Source organism: Hemicordylus capensis, chromosome 2, assembly GCF_027244095.1.
Source record: "Hemicordylus capensis ecotype Gifberg chromosome 2, rHemCap1.1.pri, whole genome shotgun sequence".
NCBI lineage: Eukaryota > Metazoa > Chordata > Lepidosauria > Squamata > Cordylidae > Hemicordylus > Hemicordylus capensis.
In genome coordinates, this window is record NC_069658.1 from 102,154,242 (window position 1) to 102,175,436 (window position 21,195).

The 21,195-nt window shown below is 45.1% G+C and overlaps 1 protein-coding gene across 5 annotated transcripts in view; it reads right to left on the reverse strand.

The window, feature by feature from the left end:
• Positions 1-21,195, reverse strand: part of VPS13A (vacuolar protein sorting 13 homolog A) — a 354,074-nt gene that overhangs the window by 240,048 nt on the left and 92,831 nt on the right. For all 5 annotated transcript variants that reach the window (XM_053292130.1, XM_053292129.1, XM_053292133.1 and 2 more), the window contains exons 14-15: positions 14,662-14,724; positions 3,305-3,434 (exon numbers count right to left, since the gene is read on the reverse strand). In XM_053292130.1, coding sequence (XP_053148105.1) covers positions 3,305-3,434; positions 14,662-14,724 — 193 coding nt within the window. The remainder of the gene's footprint in view (positions 1-3,304; positions 3,435-14,661; positions 14,725-21,195) is intronic.

Sequence of the window (21,195 nt, forward strand, 5' to 3'; positions counted from 1 at the left end):
CTTATACCAAAGCCACAAAGGGATCCGCATCAGTGTGAAACTACAGACCAATATCATTATTGAATGTTGATGTCAAGATCTTTGCTACAATTTTGGCAACCCATCTCAATAGCTGTGTGCATACTATTATACACCCAGGACAAGTTGGCTGTATACCTAAGCAGCAGGGAACAGACAACATACATTTGGTGCACAATCTTATTTATATCACATCCCAGAGGAACGAAATGGCCCTCCTGCTGTCCCTTGATGCAGACAAGGCCTTTGACAAAGTACAAAGGGACTTCCTCCTGGCAATCCCTGAGAAATTCACGTTTCCAACCAACTTCCTACACTGGGTATGTATTAACAGGATCCATTCCTCTAAAGTGTAAGACAGGGCTGTCGCTTATATCCACTGCTCTTTGACTTGGCCCTCGAACCCCTGGCTTGCGCAGTGAGGCAAGATGTAGGTATTAAGGGGATTGAGGTAGATGGACAAGAACATAAAATTGTGCTATATGCTGATGACACCCTCCTGTTTCTTGCTAAACCACAGGAATCTGTCCCTAAACTTATGGAATTACTACACCAATTTGGGGACCTATCAGGATACAACATTAATTGGCACAAATCCAAGGCTATGTCCATAGGTAAATTACCTCTCTCTAATAGGGAAATGCCCTGGCCCTTTATATGGAAAACAGACTCCCTGAAATACCTAGGAATTCTGATTACGAAACAACCTAATCTGATAGCCAAGACTAATTTAGATAAAATACTTACACAGATTAAGATAGATTTCCTCCACTGGGCTGACCTCCCGCTGAGTTTGTGGGGCAAAATGAATGTTATAAAGATGAATGTTATGCCCAGATGTATTTTATACTTTAAGAGGGATTCCACTGCTTATCCCTCAAAAATACTTCAGAGAAATCGACAGAGCTGTGAGGAGGTTTCTCTGGGGAAATAGCAGGCCTTGGACTCCTTATAATAAACTCCAGCTAGCTGCAGACAAAGGGGACTTCAACCTAGTGAATCTTAGATTGTATCATAAAACGTTTTTAGTTGCACAAGCTAAACATTGGAAAACCAGCATGGAAAGGGAAAGGACAGAATGGGCTCAAGTGGAGCTAGCAGAACTGAAACCCTTAGAGGGCTGGGTTTCAGAGGCACAAGGTTCCAGATATCTTAAACACTCCATTACCAATCCCCTACAATACTAGCAGCCCAACATGCGTGGAAGGAACTGTCATGCCCCCGTCCTCAGCTAGAAAAGAGGAAGGGGAAGCTGGCAGTCTGCCAGTAGCTGTAGGGGAAGCTGAAGGACAGAACCCAGCTATCAGCCCACAGCAGATACCCAAGGCAGGTCCAGTCAAAGCTTCAGGACAACCAGGACTATCAGAAGTAGCAGAGACAAGGAATGGAGAGCAGACCACTGATGCACCTTTGCATCCTTGTGAGAGATGACTGATTAAACATAGAGAACAGGTGGAAGAACTCAGGAGAAGCAAATGCCTGCTTTACAAACCAGATAAATCATGACTCAGTGTCAGCTGGCCGAAGGCAGAGAGCGATTATAAATCAAACCTGAAGTCAACAGCTAAACACTGAATAGCAACATGTCTCTTTGAGCCTGCTTCAGCTGAGCCTCAGTCTCTCAGACGAACCTCCAGCTTTGTGTTGGCCTCTTGAGACCAAGGCTTTTCCTGCTACCTGACCAAGTCCTGACAGCTGCCCTAGCTGAGATGCCTTCCCTGGGAATGCCTTGCGCTGCTTTTGCTCTGGAACCGTGCTATCTAGTGAGTGAACTGAGTTTGTGGGGGAGGCTGTCTGAACTCGATACTGTAGTAAAGTGTTCTTTTGTGTTCCTCTTGCAGACTGAAGAGGCTTCTATGGACCTTCCAGTGACCTTGATGGAGACTGTGCCTTTGATGCTGGACAGACAGGCTCCTGACAGGAACTGGCAAGACAACTAAACTTTGATTCCTCTGCCCACATGGATATGACACTCTGGGGAAACCCACACATATTGATAGGCAAACAGTCAGTTTTATGGAAACACTGGGTATAAAAAGGAATCAGCTGGTTATCACAGCTGATAAATGAAGATAACTACAAACCCTTTGCACTCTTGCAAGGGGAGTTCCATTTACCACCAGCAAGTGCCTGGCAGTATATACAACTGAAACATAGCATATCTGCTCAATTTGGTCCAGACACCCTGGCAGCCCCAGCAACTCCAGCTATATTAGTGCATGCCATTAAGATGTTCTCTCTCCCAAAACTAAATAAATACTTATATGCCTGTGTGCATGGAGACATGGACCCTGGATTAAATCTACTTAGGGACAAATGGAATCTGGAACTTAACAGATCAAGTGTCACCAGCACAATGGCAAGATATTTTAGGTAGTGTTAAATGCAGCTCAATGGATCTCAAATTGCTCCCAATCCAACAGAAGATTATTTTCAGGGCCTATTGGACCCCTCTACATCTTAAGCAATTAAGAATGTCCTCAAATAGTAACTGTTGGAGATGCAGTAATCCGCATGCCAATTTAACACATATGTTCTGGGACTGTTCCATAGTGCAAGACTTCTGGAGGGAGTTTACTATGAGAATTAACTTAGTGATGGACTCATCTCTTGCACTGAAGGATCTGCATGTAGTGTTGGGGTTTATCCCAGCTAACTGGGGACTAAAATCCAGTTCTAAACAATGGCTATGGCAGAGCTTGCTGGTAGCCAAGAGGTTAATATTGAGGCCTTGGAAATCTCCCAATCCCCTTAGGTGTGAGGATTGGGTGCAGGACCTGCTTGAGCTAGCAGCACATGAAAAATGGGCCCTCTTGAAAGTAAATAAATTGGATAAATGGTCAGAAATCTGGGACAACTTCCTTGAACTATTCTTAGAATAGAAACCACTCTGATCTACCCACACCTACTAGTGCAATGGTGAGTATCCCTTCACCTCTTCCCTCCCTTCCCTTCTCCTTTCTTTCTCCCTCTTTCTCTTTCCTTCTCTCCTTTCTTTTCTCATCTCCCCCCAACCAGTGCTGGGAGGGGGAGGGAGGGTTGGGCTTGGGGGAGGGGGGACTGGGAAAGACATTGTAAAATACAAAATGTCAAAAACCATTAAATTTTAAAAATTTTTAGGTATAACTGATAGTAACATATGACTAGTTTTTCTACAAAGGCTGTAGTCATAAACTCAAAAATAGTCACCCTTGACATTAGCAGTTTCAGGCTTGTGATTAAAATTACTTCTGTGCAGGCTGAGAACATCAAGAGTACTTGTAAATCTAAATGGACATATTTGTACCTTTTGGTTCTTGCATAGTTTGTTGGCCACCACCTCCAGTCCATCCCCACATCCAACTAAACCAGCCACCAGAGTCTTCAGCATCTTGTTTAGCCCCTGGTCTGAAAATCTTTGTTCCAGACTTCATTGCCTGTATGCAAAACAACAGCACAATTTAATACCAATCAATATTTAACATGAAATATCTCATTTTATAGGGCAAGTACTTAGAAATAATAACAAGAATGGACCTGTAATCAAATGCTGCAGTATATGCCTGGTGTGCAAGTGTTACCTGAGCTTTTAGCTGAGCATAGTAAAAAAAATCAAAAGTTAGCAAAAAAGACAATAGTGCCTGCTCTAACTTGGGTCTATCATCATATGCAACCTTCATTCCCCCCCCCCCCATTTTCTGGGTGTTCTTGTTGGCAGTGGGGACACTGGTGCTCAGTCCCAACTTCTTTTCAAACCCCTTTGCCCTCAGAAACACGAAGCTGGGAAATGGCTGCTGAGAAAATAAAGGTGTTGTATACAGCTTTCCCCCTCAGAAACAGAAGGACTTGTGACTTTCCTTGAGGAGCTGGCGACATCTTGCAGGGGCACCAGCAGGGCGAGGCAAACATGGAGGGGATGCCACTCTCCCCTTGCTACATCCCTGGTACTGGAAGATATGGGGTAACCAGCATATATACATACATGTTTTCAAAGAATCTAAAGGAAAAAACACAAGGGGCCAAAAATCATGGCTGGTCACCCTGCTGGTGCCCTGTCTAATACCGCCAATTCCTGCCATCTGGCTTCCAGGCCCACTCTCCTTCCATTGGCCCATCAGGAGTGCATGCATACCCTCCTTCCAACTGCTGGGATGGAACGAACCCAGCTGATGGAAGAAGGATGGCCCTGGGAGCCAAGTGAGTGGCTGAAAGTGGGTGAAATTCTTTGGCAGCAAGGTGGGGACAGGTTGCTCCCTCCTTTTCCTGGTTGCATATATCTGGCTCAGGCAGGTGATGGCTGTGACTGGGGGTAGGGGTGGGCCAGAGCCGCCTTGCTTGCTCACACTTTCTCCTTGTTCACAACTATCCATCACTTGGTTCAGGTGACACACTTAACATTTCTCAGCACCATGGCAAACTGGCACCTGGGAATTGGTAAGCCCTGTGATACTGTGTTGGGACCAAGACTCAGCTCATGGGATGGAATGAAAATCCTGCGTAAAGTTTCCACCAGGACATTGGACTTGCCTTTGATGTGGACAGCCAGGATCACATACAGTGATTAAAGCACCAATACCATAGCCAAAGAGTCCAGGCACGGAGTCTGCATGTGTCTAAATCACACGGGTGATTATGAAACTCTACACTATAGTGTTGTCAGTGGCTATGAATACCATACTGTTTCAGAGTGTTTGAAGAAAGGCACAAAAGGCACAGAAAATAGCCATGTGCTCCTGAAGGTTTGTGAGCTGACCAGAGGGAGAAGTTGGCAACCTCCTGTCCTGCTGCTGGGTAGAGCCCTCTCTTAAGAACATAACAGCCCAGCTGGATCAGGCCCAAGGCCCATCTAGTCCAGCATCCTGTTTCACACAATGGCCCATCAGATGCCCCTGTCAAGTTCACAGGCAAGAGCTGAGGGCATGCCCTCTCTGCTGCTGTTACTTCCCCACAACTGGTATTTAGAGGCATCCTGCCTCTGAGGCTGGAGGTGGCCTATAGCCCTCAGACTAGTAGCCAGTGATAGACCTGTCCTCCATGAATTTATCTAAACCCCTCTTAAAGCCGTCCAGGTTGGTGACTGTCACTACATCTTGTTGCAGAGAATTCCAGAGGTTAATTATGTATTGTGTACAAAAGTACTTCCTTTTGTCAGTCCTAAACTTCTTGGCAATCAGTTTCACGGGATAACTCCTGGTTTTAGTGTTATGTAAGAGGGTGAAAATTTTATCTCTATCAACCTTCTCCACCCCATGCATGATCTTATAGGCCTCTATCGTGTCTCCCCTCCCTTGATTGCTGAGTGTTTCCATCTGTTCCACCTCCTCTGCAGGTACCTCTAGTCTCTCTACAAAATAACAGTTTGGGCCAGGGGTGTGAGTCCTTGGCGTGAGCCCAAGGGCTCTCAGCCTTGTGGCTCACAGCTGTGTGTGGAAGAGCCATTGGCCCTGAAGAGCCAGAGGGATGAAGAAGTGCAGCAAAGACCTGGAGAGTTGCAGAACAAAGCACTCCCGATACCTGCTTGGGATTTTAGCAGTTGCATGGAGCCTATCAGATTAGTTGATTTCGCCTGCCTCTGGAACACAAGAACTCCTGGTACAGTTTGTGATCGGTGAGCAAAGCACTGGAAGGGATGGGGTTTATCTAGAATATTGCCTCTGTTTTAATGGGAGTGTTTATGTTTTGTGATTATTAAGTTGTGCTCTTCACAATGTGTGCCGGGGGGAGGGGGGCATTACCTTGGAGGAGGCCATTCCAACTGAGGTGGTCTTTAGCATAGGGTGATATGGTGGTGGGAGCAGGATATGCCAAGTGAGGGAAAGGCACACTAACTATATCCAAGCCATCACACCCTCTGGTCCTTCTCCTATCCAAGGAGACCCCAGTAACTAGCCCACCTTGCCTGAAGCTGTTGCTATTAAATGTCAGGTCCAAAGGGACATAGGAAGCTGTCATATACTTAGTCAGACCATTGGTCTGTCTAGCTCAGTATTGCCTTCACAGACTGGCAGCGGCTTTTCCAAGGTTGCAGGCAGCCATCTCCCTCAGTCCTATCTTGGAGAAGCCAGGGAAGGAACTTGAAACCTTCTGCTCTTACCAGAACAGCTCCATCCCGTGAGGGGAATATCTTGCAGTGCTCACACATCTAGTCTCCCAGTCATATGCAACCAGGACAGACTCTGCTTAGATAAGGGGACAAGTCATGCTTGCTACCAGAAGACCAGTTCTCCTCTCCTATGGTCCATAAATTTAAAGACCATAGCCATGCATAGCCTCCTGGTTATCCTGGGAAAGCATGCTGACCAGGTGTGCCTTACAGAGACCTGGTTGGATGAGGGGGAGATGTAAATCTCTCCCAGCTGTGCCCACGAGGTTTCCGGGTGCAGCATCAGCATAGGCAGGGAGGTGGGGTTGCCCTGGTTCATTGGGAGACCACCAACCCATACCAAAGGCATTGTTCTCCATCCTGACCAGTTTGAGTGTCTGCATGCAGTGATGGGATTGTGAGAAATAAAGTTGGGATTCTGTTGGTATACTGCCCACCCCACTGTCTAACAGTCTCCCTGCCTGAGCTGCTTGAGGTTGTCTCGAATGTGGCATTGAGGACCCTGTGGCTGTTAGTCTTGGGGGATTTTAACATCCATGCTGAGGCCACCTTGTCTGGTGCAGCTCAGGACTTAATATTCTCCATGATGACCATGGGCTTGTCTCAACTGATTTCTGGTCACACGTGTGGCCGGCCATATGCTTGGCTTGGTCTCTAGGTCAACCGTGGTGCTCTGTGGATAGTCCAGGGGCCTTAATACTGTTGTCATGGATGGATCGCTATATGGTAAAGACTGGACTGAGGATGGCTCCAATACACCTCTGCAGGTGTGGGAGACCGGTTAGGATGGTCCGCCCTTGGATACTTATGGATCCTAATGGATTCCTGATGGCTCTGGGAGATTTTCCTGCTGAGAAAGTGGATGACCCTATTGACATCGGTTGGGTGATTTACACAGTCATGCATAGGTGTCCTTTCCTGACACACTGAGTCCAAGTGACTTCCTGGTATACCGGTGAGTTGTGGAAAATGAAGCATACTAGTAGACAGCTTGAGTATTGTTGGTGGAAAACTCAGAATGAATGTGACCAAACACAACTAGAGCCCATATCAGGGCCTATTCTATGGTAGTGATGGCGGCACAGAAATACTACTTCATCAGGACTTGGCATTTTTTGAAGTTATTCAGTCCAAATTTCTGAGGAGTTTGTTCCAGGTCTCTCGTTGCATATCTATGCTGTTATAAGTTTGGAGTCAGGTATGCTCAGGGTGGAAGTCAGATCTTGGATGTTAATCTGTACTTTTTGGTTAAAACTTCTTCTCTTCCCTAAAGGTCTCATTCCCCAGCTATTATCAGATTGTTTTCATTCCAGCTGGATCCTCTATTATGGCCAGATTACATCATTTTGGCTTCTCTCCATTACTGGATTCGAGCTACAAGCAAGCTAAGCTTGTTCTCAAGCAAAGGATACTGGATGTGGCTCATCAAGAACACATTTGTTGGATAGATCTGCTTCTGGTCTGCACTTATTTGAGGTTTCACCTGTCAGATATTTAAATTCACTTTTGGTTCCTAAATACAGGAGAATATTCTCTTTAGCTCGCATCAGTGCATTTCCATCTGCGGTATTAGAGGGCAGGTACAAAAAAGTTTCTTATTTAACATGTCTTTGTGTGGAGATAAAGTGATTGACTCAATGATTCATATTTTATTATACTGTAAATTTTATGACTTTCGGATTGCTCTTATTGATCCATATCTAAGAAATTGTTATGGCCATTCAGATCAAACTTGTATTAGCTATTTACTTTAGGATTGAGACGCTGAAGTTACATATAATGTGGCCAAATTTATTTTGATTGCTAATAGGATTAGACAAGTTATATCTTCTACAGCCCTTTAACCTCTCTGTATTATAGCTGTTGGATACTGTTATGCTCTGATGTTTTTCTTGATGTTTTGATATATTCCCCCACCTCACCTTTTTCTGGTTAGTGACCGAAAAACAAGTTGCTTACCTATTTATTTATTTATTCATTCATTCGATTTTTATACCGCCCTTCCGAAATGGCTTAGGGCGGTTTACAATTAAAAACAGAAACCATAAAAACCAATAACAATTAAAACAGGAATATAAATATGAGCACCAATTAAAAACATCTTAAAAACAATTAAACTATCAGAACAATTAAAACCCTGAAAGGCCAGGCCAAACAGATGAGTTTTAAGGGCTCTCCTGAAGGTAAGTAAGGAATTAAGATTGCGAATTTCTGCTGGGACTGCATTCCACAGCCCAGGAGCAGCTACAGAGAAGGTCCGCCTCTGAGTCGCCACCAAACGAACTGGTGGTAACTATAACAGATGATCTGGTAGATGATTCCACGGCGCTCATAATTATTGGGTTCTGTGCCTGCACAGACCAGCTTCAGATAGGATTCGTTAGCTCCTCGTGAAGCCTGCAACTGCCGCCTACACGTGGCTGCAGTACCTCTTAGTGGCGGTTAGGCATCTCTCTATTCAGTTTCTTGATGGCTGACTGTCATAACTCCATCTAGCCAGGCACTGTGGTTGAACTGATCCTTGCTGAACTTGCTCATGTGGAAGTAGCTTGCACCATGTAGCGGGGATGGACAGGCAAGTTTTATGAATGCCGTGGAGTCATCTACCAGATCACCTGTTAAAGGTAAGCAACCTGTTTATCTGGATAGTGATTCCACGGCAGTCATAATGATTGGGTGAATCACGAGCTACCCCGTTGGTGGCAGGTGCTACAAGCTACTGTAACACCCGTTTAAGGACTGACCACCCAAATTCAGTGGCCACTGCTGCGGAAAGGTCCAAGGTATAGTGCTTGATGAATGATTGATGGGTTGCCCATGTGGCAGTCATGCAGATGTGCTGGAACCTGATGCCCACCAGGTGCGCTGCTGAAGTGGCTTATGCCCTAGTGTGTGGGCCCTATTTGAGGTGGGTGGAGTGACTTTCTGTAGTTCACAGGCCATCTTAATAAGCTCCACAAGCCAGTAGGACAGTCTCTGCTGTGTTGGTGTTAATCCCTTGTATTTACCTTTCTCACATACAAAAAGATGTATGCAGGGTTGCCTTGAGATTATATGTAGAGTTGCCTTGAGATTGTGCAGCAATGACCTGTGGACACCAAAGGAATGCATCACCCAGTCCAAAGGTGATATAGGATTCCGGAAGAAGGTAGGCGGTACAATATCTGTGTTTAAGCAGAAGTTAGGGGTGTGCACGGAACCTGCTAGCACAGAACCAGACTCAGTTTGAGTCCAGACAAGACTCAAACCTGACTGGTCAAGTCTGGTCTGGCCCCCATCGAACCCCTGCCCTGGTCTGGTCCAAAGTTTGCAAATTTTTAAAAAACATTTTTTAATGCCTTAAAATTACCTTTAGCCGCTTTGGGGGGCTTTCTGTATGCCACAAGGGTGTGTGTCTGTGAAGGTTCCCCCTCCCCCCCACCAGCCTCTTAAGTCACCGCCCGGGTAATCCACTTATTTTGGCCCTTTCGGACCTCTGTAGTGCATGGTGGCAGCCATTCTGGCCGCCACTGCACATGCACAAATGACCCCCTGCGAACCCTGGCATGACTCAGGGCCTCGCAGAGGTCATTTGTGCATGTGCAGTGGCCATTTTGTTTTTCCACTACAGAGGCCCAAACAGGCCAAAATAAATGGATTACCCGGGCCACGGCGGTGACTTAAGAGGCCGGTGGGGGGAGGGGAAACCTTCGTGGACCCCCCCAGCAGCATACAGGAAGCCCCCCGAAGGAGCTAAAGGTAATTTTAAGGCATTTTTTAAAAAAATCATGAACTTTAGTGGTTCAGTTCTGGTCCGGACGGAACCAGGAGGGGGGAGGGGGTTTGGTTCGATCCCGAACCCCACCAAACCTCTGGACAGAACCTCCGAACCCGCAAAATGCCGGACCGTTCGCACATTCCTAGTGCAAGTCCGATATAACCTTTGGCCTGAACTCTGGATCTAGGCGCATTATCAGGGTAGAATTTGGTGTAGGGCTCATCAATGCAGAGTGCACACAGTTTGTTGGCCCACTTGGCCGTGGTTATCCTAACCAGGAGAAGCATTTTCAAAGTCACCAACTTTAAGGTCGCCATTGCCATCAGTTCAAACGGACTCTCCATCAGTGCCACGAGTACCAGAGAAAGGCTCCATTTTTCCGTAGGTGGTTTAATTGGTGGGTATAAATTGTTAATGCCTTCTAGGAAGTCTTTATTTCTCGGGTGGGTGAAGACCGTCTTGCTGTCCCACCCACTGTGGCATGCTGAGATTACCAGCATAAGTACTTTTATGGAGACATTGGCTAGGCCTTCTCTCTTTAAGGATGTAAAATACAGGAGTACATTTTTCAGGGTTGCTTCCCTAGGCTTGAAATGGTGTGACACTGCATAGGTGCAGAATCTGCACCAATTTGCTCTGTAGTTCCTCCTGGTCGATGCCCTCTGTGTTGAGAAGGATCCTCCTCAATAGCCTATCCTCCATGCTGTTAGATTCAGCACCAATGGGTTTGGATGAAGCATCCTTGAGATACTTGGTTCAGCCATAGGAGAAGCCTCTTGAATTCCCCTCTGGACAGTGTGAGTAGCTGCATGTACAAAGGTTGTCTTGGCCACCAAGGAACAATTACAATAGCTCTTGTCTGATCCTGTAGTAGCTTGGCCACTACCCTGGTAAGCAGTGGGGTCGGCGGATACAAGTAGAAGGTGCTTTGAGTCCATTGCAATTGAAAGGCTTCACCCTTGGACAGCCTTCTCAGACATAGGAACATAGGAAACTGCAATATACTGAATCAGACCATTGGTCTATCTATGGCTTCATCCCCTGAGGGGATTATCTTGCAGTGCTCACACATCAAGTCTCCCATTCAGATACAACCAGGACAGACCCTGCTTAGCTATGGGGACAAGTCATGCTTGCTACCACAAGATCAGCTCTCCTCTCCACAGACCCATCCTGGAGCAATATTGGCCACATTTCTTGTTGTGAGTCATAGCAAAGAGGTCTGCGTCTGGTTTGCCCTAGGCATGGAACAACTGATCCAGGATCTCTTGGTTCATTTCCTCTTCGTGGTGTTGGAGAACCAAGTCTCTGCTTAATGAGTCCACCAGTAAGTTCAGTGTTCCCTTTATGTGAATGGCTATCACATGGGTCCCCCTTGGAATGCACCAATTCCATTACTGGAGACTGATCTGGCAAAGTGAGCTGGAAACTGTGCCGCCCTGATTGTTTACATAGGTGACGGCCGTCATGTTGTCCATCTGGAGCTGAACGACTCTGCCAGTGATGTGGTCTTGAAAGGCCTGAAGGGCTTTGAAGGCCGCCAAGAGTTCAAGGAAGTTGATATGTAAATGTGCTTCCTTCGGAGTCCAGAGGCCTTGCACTCTTGTGTTCTTCCAGGTGGGCGCTCCAACCTGCATGAAGGTTGCAAGGTGGTAGCTCGCAGCCAAGCATGCCTTTTCAGTAATATTGCTGAAGTTATCGTGCGAGACTCGGACTCTGCCAGATGTTTTACATTTGAAAGCTGTTGCCAAGTTGCTGTTGTTGTTTGCACGAAAGTGGATTCAAACCTTTTTATGAAGTCTGCCGGATCTAGGGATGCTTGCTGGTCATCAAGGTTTTCCCACAATGAATGGGTGAATTTGGCTTGGCAGGCAATATAATTCGCAACCTTTAGTGAGAGACAAGCTGTTGAATATGTTCACCTGCCCAGTACATCCAGTTTGCGTTCCTCTCTGTCGGCAGGTGTTGTATGGCATCACCCCCCTTTCGACGTTGAAGCACAGTCAATGACTAGCGAATTTGGTGTGGGGTGACACATTAAGTATTCATTATTCTCTTCTTGTATTCTATAGAGAGACTCAAGACATTTGGATGTTGGTGTGGAAGTCTAGAATACATCCCAAGAAGTCCTGGCTGCCTTGGAGACAACAGTCAGCATTGGTAAATCTATGGGTTGTAGACCAGCCACTTCCTTCATCATATTGTAGACGGGGTCATCCAAGTCGGTTGTCCTTTGTTTTACAGGTGAAACTCGGAAAATTAGACTATCGTGCAAAAGTCCATTAATTTCAGTAATGCAAATTAAAAGGTGAAACTGATATATGAGACAGACGCATTACATGCAAAGTGAGATAAGTCAAACCTTAATTTCTTATAATTGTGATGATCATGGCGTACAGCTCATGAAAACCCCAAATCCACAATCTCAGAAAATTAGAATATTACATGGAACCAAGAAGACAAGGATTGAAGAATAGAACAATATCGGACCTCTGAAAAGTATAAGCATGCATATGTATTCAGTACTTGGTTTGGGCCCCTTTTGCAGCAATTACTGCCTCAATGCGGCGTGGCATGGATGCTATCAGCCTGTGGCACTGATGAGGTATTATGGAAGACCAGGATGCTTCATTAGCGGCCTTCAGCAATTCTGCATTGTTTGGTCTCATGTCTCTCATCCTTCTCTCGGCAATGCCCCATAGATCCTCTATGGGGTCAGGTCAGGCGAGTTTGCTGGCCAATCAAGCACAGTACACTGTATACTTTTCAGATTGGTTTATTGGTCTATAATTAAAGGGATCATCCCTTCTGCCTTTCTTATGGATGGGAACCACAATCGCCGTTCCCCAATCCTGGGGGAATTGTGCTGTTTGATCAATATGTGTGAAGAGAGCAGCCAGCACAGGAGCCCACCAATCTTTGTAGAGCTTCAGAAGTTCTGGCGGGATACTGGGATTATTTTGGTCTTTTTCTGCCACAGCCTTTCAATTTCAATTTGTAGATCTTTGTATTTGGTGATTTTTTCTATTTTTCTTCTATTCTGCTATCCCCTGGTATTGCTATGTTGATTATTTTGACTTGTTTTTCTTTCTTCTCGACTACAGTTATATCTGGTGTATTGTGTGGCAGATGTTTGTCTGTTTGTAGTCGGAAGTCCCATAATATTCTTACATCTTAATTTTCTTCAACTTTTTCAATTTTATGGTCCCACCAATTTTTGGCTACAGGTAGCTTGTATTTTTTGCAGATGTTCCAGTGTATTATCCCTGCTACTTTGTCATGCCTTTGTTTGTAGTCAGTCTGTGCAATCTTTTTACAACAGCTGATTAGGTGGTCCATGGTTTCATCTGCTTCTTTACAAAGGCGGCACTTGCTGTTTGTGGTTGATTTTTCAACTTTTGCTCTTATTGCATTTGTTCTTAGTGCCTGTTCTTGTGCAGCCAGTATTAAACCCTCTGTTTCTTTCTTCAAGTTGCCATTCTTAAGCCATTGCCAGGTCTTGGTGATGTCTGATTTTCCACTTATATTGTGCAAATATTGACCATGCAGTGGCTTATTTTTCTATTTTTCTGCTTGGTTCTTGACTTGTTCTTTCTTGTAGGCCTGCTTTGTTTCATTGGTGTTGAATAGTTTCTATTATTATTATTATTATTATTATTATTATTTCTATACCGCCCTTCCAAAAATAGCTCAGGGCGGTTTACACAGAGAAATAATAAATAAATAAGATGGCTCCCTGTCCCCAAAGGGCTCACATTCTAAAATGAAACATAAGATAGACACCAGCAAGAGTCACTGGAAGTACTGTGCTGGGGGTGGATAGGGCCAGTTACTCTTCCCCTGCTAAATAAAGATAATCACCAAGGTAAAAGGTGCCTCTTTACCCAGTTAGCTATAAACAAAGATGGAAGGTCTGTTCACACAATTATCTAAATCAGGGTAGGAGGCATTCTACCCTGGTTTGCATCTGTATGAATTCATGAAAATCCCTCCAACCCACGTTGCTCAAAGCAGGGTAGTCCAGTTTTTGTATCTTCCTTTTAACCAAGATAGGAGGAAAGGAGACCACTATCATCCAGCTTTTCTGGCTGTGTGGATCCACTTACCTTTTCTACCCAACCACTAGGACTCAGAAGGCCTGGAAACAATAGGGAGCTGTGGCTACAGGGCCTTCCAACCATGAATGTGCCATTCTGTAAAGCACTCTCTATGATCCTATAGCTGGTTCATCAGTGTTGCATTCACCTCCTGCTCCTTTGCTATCATGCAGCTTTCCAGTCTATTGGCAACAAAAAGCATGCTGGGATGGCCTATGAGGCCTCTGGAGGACTTTCCATGCTTGCAGCTCCAGATTTCAGTACTAAGCACCTTGCCTGGCTTACTCATGTTTTTTCTGGGTTTGCTGACCCAAACAGAGGTTCTGCTTGTTTCCGCTACTGATGCAGGAGCTCTCAAACCCTCCAACCAACCCCCAAATGGTCATGTGAACAGGCCTATTGAATGGGATGTAAAATAAGTAACTCCATCTTTGCAAGTTTAATTGTATCCTAAAAGGGGCGTGAGGAGAGAATTGTATACTGAAAGGGGATGCCAAGACTGATGAACTATGTATACTGGAAAACACACATAGAAATAACTGCACAAAAACTTGAATTCATGCTTGTTGCTTTATATACGGATTATTGTACATTCATTAACCCAATTTAGGATGCAATAGAAGTGTTTTTAACCCCTAAAATCAAAAGCAACTTGTGGTTTCCATAAAAACAAATTAACATAAAAATTACTCTTATCAAACATTTACCTCAACTTCTGCCTGTTGTCTTGCTAGAGTGATATTGAATATGTCCAAAGATTTCTCTAGTTGCTGTAAAGGGAAGGGAAAATAATATACTACAGATCACACACACACTTATGTAAAAATGGTTTTCACATTAGTAATTGGCATCCACACAATAAAATGCTATAGTGTATCCCCAGCCCCTAACAAGAGTGTTCCTATGCAGGGCTTCAGAGGCCTGAAACGGAAGCTTTGTAGTGCAACTTTTGAGACAGGGAATGGATTCCTCCCCCCACCCCATTTCCATACTTCTAAAACCTTTGCCCACTGTGCTACACAGCACTAAAGGTGGTCAGGTTTGGGGCTCACTGCCTGGAGGTGTTAATTTTTCTTTCCCCACACAGCATAGGAAAGAGAAGCTTTAATGTCATGGTGCACATACCCACTAAGCCTAAATATTCCCTCTAACATGTTGGGGGCTTGTGACGGCCAATTCCATTTCCCCAACATCACAATTTTTCTTTGCTTAATCAAAAACTTTATTCAACCATCTTCAGTAACTCATGGTTCAGTCCTTGCTGAGCAGCTTTTCTTCCTTTCATTTCACAAACTAATATATTTTCTGCACACCAGGCAGAAAGCACCATCTCATCTTTGGGCAGCTTCCTTTTCTCTCAGTTGACAGTCTATATGTTTATTAATTTGACATGATAATTGGATAGAGTGCAGAGGAGGTATTAGGCAGAACAGAGTGTAGATTCCACAGATGTGGAATGTGCAGTGTTTTACACTGGGGAAACAGAGAAGCCATTAACGAAAAAATATAAAGGGCATTTGGTTGCTATGCAGAATAATAAAAATTGAACTAAACAGTGGGCAATGCACATGAGGAAAAACATCAAGGAGAAGTAACACAAAACTGTCAATACCAGCAGCTGAAGGGAATTTAATGAGACCTAAGATTAAAGAGAAGTCCATAATGCTGGGAAAAGTTGAAGGAAAGATAAGAAGAGGATGACCAGCAGCAAGGTGAATGGACTCAATTACAACAGCAATGAATGCACCACTGAGAGAGCTTAAAGGCCAAGTTGAAGACAGATCATCCTGGAGAGAATCTATCTATGTGGTCGCTAAGAATAGACACCAACTTGATGGCACTTAATCAAGATTAAAGAAACAATATTTATAAAGCAGTTGCAACCCAATATTAATTTAAATGAAATGATGAAAGAAGCCATGAGATATATTGGTCACTTAAAGGGTTAAAAGGTTTGCCCATTTTCTTCTTTCCTTTCTCATTTGTTTCCACTTTTGGTTTGGCTATTCTATTTAAGACTTAAAGTGTTACCAGCTAGTATGCTGAAAAGAGCACTGATGATGCTGTTTTACATGGAAACGTTTGCTTTGCTTACATGTCTGTAAGTTTATTTTAATATAAACAGGTTGATCACCTGTAACTTTTGATCCTTTGGTAGCTTGGTATCATTCACAACACTAGGTTCTGTGCCTGTGCAGTAGCCACCGTGGAAGGATTAATCAGCTCCTTGAAGTGCTCTGAAGCCCCACCCTTCGCATGCGGAGCCGGAGTGCTTGTCTCCTCAGTTTCTGGACAGACGACAGTGGATGGAAGCTTCTTCAAAGAAGACAGATGAAGAAAGAAGATAAGTGCATCCGATAAGCGGGGAGGCTGGGTGGGTGTTGAGAATGATACTGGGCCACCAATGGATAAAGAGTTATAGGTGAGCAAACTGTTTATCCTTGTGGTGGCTCGGTATCATTTCAAACACTGGGCAAGTAGCTAGCTCCCACATAGGAGGTGGGATCTAAAGAGAAAGAGGAGAGCTGGTCTTGTGGTAGTAAGCATGACTTGTCCCCATAGCTAAGCAGGGTCTGCCCTCATTGCATATGAATGGGAGATTTGATGTGTGAGCACTGCAAGATATGCCCCTCAGGGGATGAAGCCGCTCTGGGAAGAGCAGAAGGTTTCAAGTTCCCTCCATGGCTTCTCCAAGATAGGGCTGAGAGAGATTCCTGCCTGCAACCTTGGAGAAGGCGCTGCCAGTCTGTGAAGACAATACTGAGCTAGATAGACCAATGGTCTGACTCAGTAGATGGCAGTTTCCTATGTACCTATGTTCCTAACCTTTTAAAGAATGGAATGCCCAAATCCAGCCTCCGACACAGAGTGGATGTCAAGGGCATAGTGTTGAATAAAAGGCTGATCAGACTACCAGGTGGCAGCCTTGTGGATTTCAGCAAAGCTTACTCCTGACAGGTGAGAAGCCAAGCTTGCCACTGCCCTTGTGGAATGAGCCTGGATGGTAGATGGCGGAGATAGTCCTTGCTTCTCCTAGTAGAACAGGATAGCCTGAACCAGCCACTCAGATAGTCTGGAGACAGGTCTGCTCCTATCGGGCCTCTAAAGTAACAGAGTATGTGAGTATGCTGGAAGTCATTTGTGCGTGCCCGGTAGTACAAGAGGGCCCTACGGATGTACAGAGAGTGCAGTGAGCATTCCAGGGGCGTCACAAGGCCATGAAAAAAGGTGGGCAAAACAATGTCTTAGTTAATATGAAAGTCCGACACTATCTTTGGGAGGAGGGCTCGGTCACAAATCACCACCTTGTTAGGATAAAATAATGTAATGGAAATGTCCATCCTTAAAGCGGAAAACTCGCTAACCTTCCAAGGCTGTCGTAATCGCCATCAGGAAGGCAACTTTGAAGGTAATCCATTTGAGGGATGTTGAAGACAGAGGCTCAAAGGGATCTTCAGTGAGTGTAGACAGGACCATAGAAGGATTCCAGGATTTTACTGGTTCTTTTACTATTCAAGCCTTTCAAAAAGCTCTTGCAGTCCAGATGGGAAAAGAAGGATGCGGATCCCCAACCTGGGTGCGTTGCAGATAGTGCAAACATGTGTACTTTGATCAAAAGGTTAGACAAATCTGTCCATTTGATAGAAGGTACAATAAGACCTGGTGAACTGAAACTGTAGCGGGATCAAAGCCCTTGGACTGGGCATAAACAGAAAATATCTTCCACTTGCAGGAATAACTGTGCCTCATAAAGGCCATCCGTTCATAAATGAGGATATTATTCAGAAGGTCAGCCTCCACACAATCAAGTTCAGAGTCCTGAAGCTGTGGTGAAGAATCTGGCCATCGTTCTGGTGAAGGAGAACTGGGCAGTGCTGAAGATGGTGGTGGAATTCCTGAGAGGAGAAAGAACTAGGGCTGCCTAGGCCACCATGGGGTGAGTATAATGCAGTACATTCTCTGTAGGGAGATATTGCTCACAACCCCAGACAGGAGTGGAAAGAGGGAGAGAAGATGTAGAAAAAATTAAGAACATAAGAACACCACTGTCTGATCAGGCCCAAGGCCTATCTAGTCCAGCATCTTGTTTCACACAGTGGCCCTCCAGATGCCTCTGGGGAGCCCACGGGCAAGACGTGAGGATATGCCCTCTCTCATGCTGTTGCTCCCCTGCAACTGGTATTTAGAGGAATTGTACCTCTGAGGCTGGAGGTGGCCCAAAGCCACCAGACTGGTAGCCACTGATAGACCTGTTCTCCATGAATTTGCTTAAGCCCCTTTTAAAGTCATCCAAGCACCACATCCCATGGCAAATAATTCCATTGATTAATTATGCGCTGTGTGAAAAAGTACTTCCTCTTGTCAGTCCTAAATTTCCCAACCTTGACAGTTTCATGGGGTGACTCCTGGTTCTAGTGTTGTGAAAGAGGGAGAAAAATTTCTCTCTGTCCACCCTCTCCACTCCATGCATAATTTTATACACCTTGATCACGTCTCCCCTTAGTCGCCTCTTTTCTAAAGTAAAGAGCCTCAGATGCTGTAGCATAGCCTCGTAAGGAAGTTGCTCCAGGCCCCTGATCAACTTGGTTGCCCCCTTCTGCACCTTTTCCAGTTCTAAAATGTTCTTCTTAGGATATGGTGACCAAAGCTGTACACAGTACACCAGATGTGGCCACACCATAGATTTGTACAAGGGCATTATAATATTGTTTTTTTCTCCAACCCCCTTCCTAATCACTCCTAGCATGGAATTAGCCTTTTTCACGGCTGCCACGCACTGAGTAGACACTTTCAGTCACTGACAGCTCAGATCCCATCAGCGTATATGTGAAGTTGAAGTTTGTTGCCCCACTAGGCATCACCTTACACTTGCTTACATTGAACTGCATTTGCCATTTTGTTGCCCACTCCCAGTTTGAGCTGCTGCAAAAACATCTCTCCACAATCTGTTTTGGATTTCACTACCCTAAATAGTAATGTCATCAGCCAATCTGGCCACTTCACAGCTTACCCCAACTTCTAGATCATTTATGAACAAGTTAAAGAGTGCTGATCCCAGTACCAAACCCTGGGGGACCCCACTTCCTACCTACCTCCATTGTGAAAATTGTCAATTTATTCCTATCCTCTGTTTCCTGTCCTTCAACCAGTTACCAATCCACAACTGAACCTGTCCCCTTATTTCATGATCGCTAAGTTTACTCAAGAGCCTTTGGTGGGGAACTTTGTCAAAAGCTTTTTGGAAGTCCAAGTATACTATCTCAATTGGATCACCTTTATCCACATGCCTGCTGACATTCTCAAAGAACTCTAAAAGGTTAGTGAGGCAAGACTTTCCCTTGTAGAAGCCATGCTGGTTATCCTTCAGCAAGGCCTGTTCTTCTATATGTTTAACAATTTTGTCCTTAAGTACACTTTCCATCAATTACCTGGCACTGAGCTTAAGCTGATCAGCCTGTAACTTGTCCAGCAAAAGGATCTGGAAGGCATCTCCTAGAGACCCCGTGCCTACTGTAGCTCTTGAACAGTAAAGTGGGCACTTCTTGTTTTCCCAGGTGGCAAACAGATCCACTTGGGGAATCCTGAACCAATGGAAGAAAGCTAAGGCATTGCTGTGAACTTCCCACTCATGTTGACAGGCATTGCTGGATTGTCTGCTGAGGCTGTCTGCTAGAACGTTGTCAATGACTGCTATATGTAGAGCCAAAGGGTAAATGTGGTGTTGGATGCACTATTTCATGGCCAGGAAGACCACCATGAGTTTGAGGCAGCTGATGTGCAGGGAAGCCTGCCAATGTTTCCAGAGGTCCCAGGAGTAAAGGCCCACACAGCCTATGAAGGAAGCCTCCATGGTAAGTGAAATCAAAGGCATAGGCGGCTGGAAAGGAAGGCTGTTGATGTTCTCCGGCTGCATATACCACAGGAGAGTTCCAGACTGGCCCCAAAATCACCACCTGGAGTTTCTAGTCATTCTGGTCATCGACGTTAGGTTGGAAGATGGGAAGCAGCCACAGCTGCAGGTGATGCACCTGCAGCCTCACATAAGGCACCATGGATGTACTAGAGGTCATGAGGCGCTGTATAGACGGAGTGGTCTGGGATAGATTGGAATGGAATGTATAAACTGTGTTCTGGGTAGTCAGTTGTCTGTCTGGAGGGACAAAGGCCCGCATTAAGAATGCTGCCACACAGCAACAGTTTAAAAAATAAGAAATTGATCCCCAACCTCACAAAATGCCTCCCAGAAACCCGCAAAAAACCAGCCAGTTTTTTTAACTTGCCAAACCGTGAATACTTGAGTCATGGTTGATGACTGAGGTCTCATTTTCCCGATCACAGATGCTCAAATCCGTGATTGTGAAAGCCAGAGTTGACGAAGGTCAACTGTAGTGGCGTGGTGCAGATGTTGTCTATGTGAAAGTGCGGACAATGAACTTAGATTTTTTTTTTCATGTGCTCCATCACATCATCTGTCTCTTTACTGAAAAGCCTCTCCCCGTCAAAGGGCAGACCTTCAATCTTGTCCCACATATCCTGCTGGAATGAGGAAGACTGAAGCCAGGCATGCCTGCACAGTGACACAGCACTGGCCGTAGTATGGGACTCCATCTCTGTCAAGATGCTTTGCGGTACTCAGACTGGCATGTCATGTCAGTGGATTTTGCAAAAAGGTATTTAAAACATGATTGTAAAGGTGCTGGGCATTCTGCATGTCAGTTTTGAATCCCTCGCAGATAGATGGCCATGCAATTAGAAACTTTCATGCAGAGGGAGGATGAGGAGTAAACCTTACACCCTATAGAATCAAGCTTCCTGCCCTCTTTATCCAAGGGAGAAGAAAGCTGTTTCCCAGATTTTGAAGAAAGAGCACCGTCAACAACTAAAGAGTTTGGGGAGGGGATGCTTAAATAAGAATTGGCAGTCCACCTCATGCACCAGATAGACATTTTCCAGTCTATGGGAGATTGAAGCCATAGATGAAAGGGATTCCTTGGCTGGGTTGACAAGAACAGGCAGCATGGGCAAAGTCACATGAATAGAGGTGGTGGCTGAAGACAAAAAGTAATAAACCAGGTCACCAACAGTTTTGGTGGGAGATTTTAGCCCCAGGCCGAGCACTTTTGTCATCTCGGAGACCTGGATTCTATAAGATTTGGTCTCTTCTGTTGGAGAGTCCACTGGATCATTAGGAATGTTATCATCTGGTGGGGTGCCAGAAGGAATCTCTGTAATGGTGGATT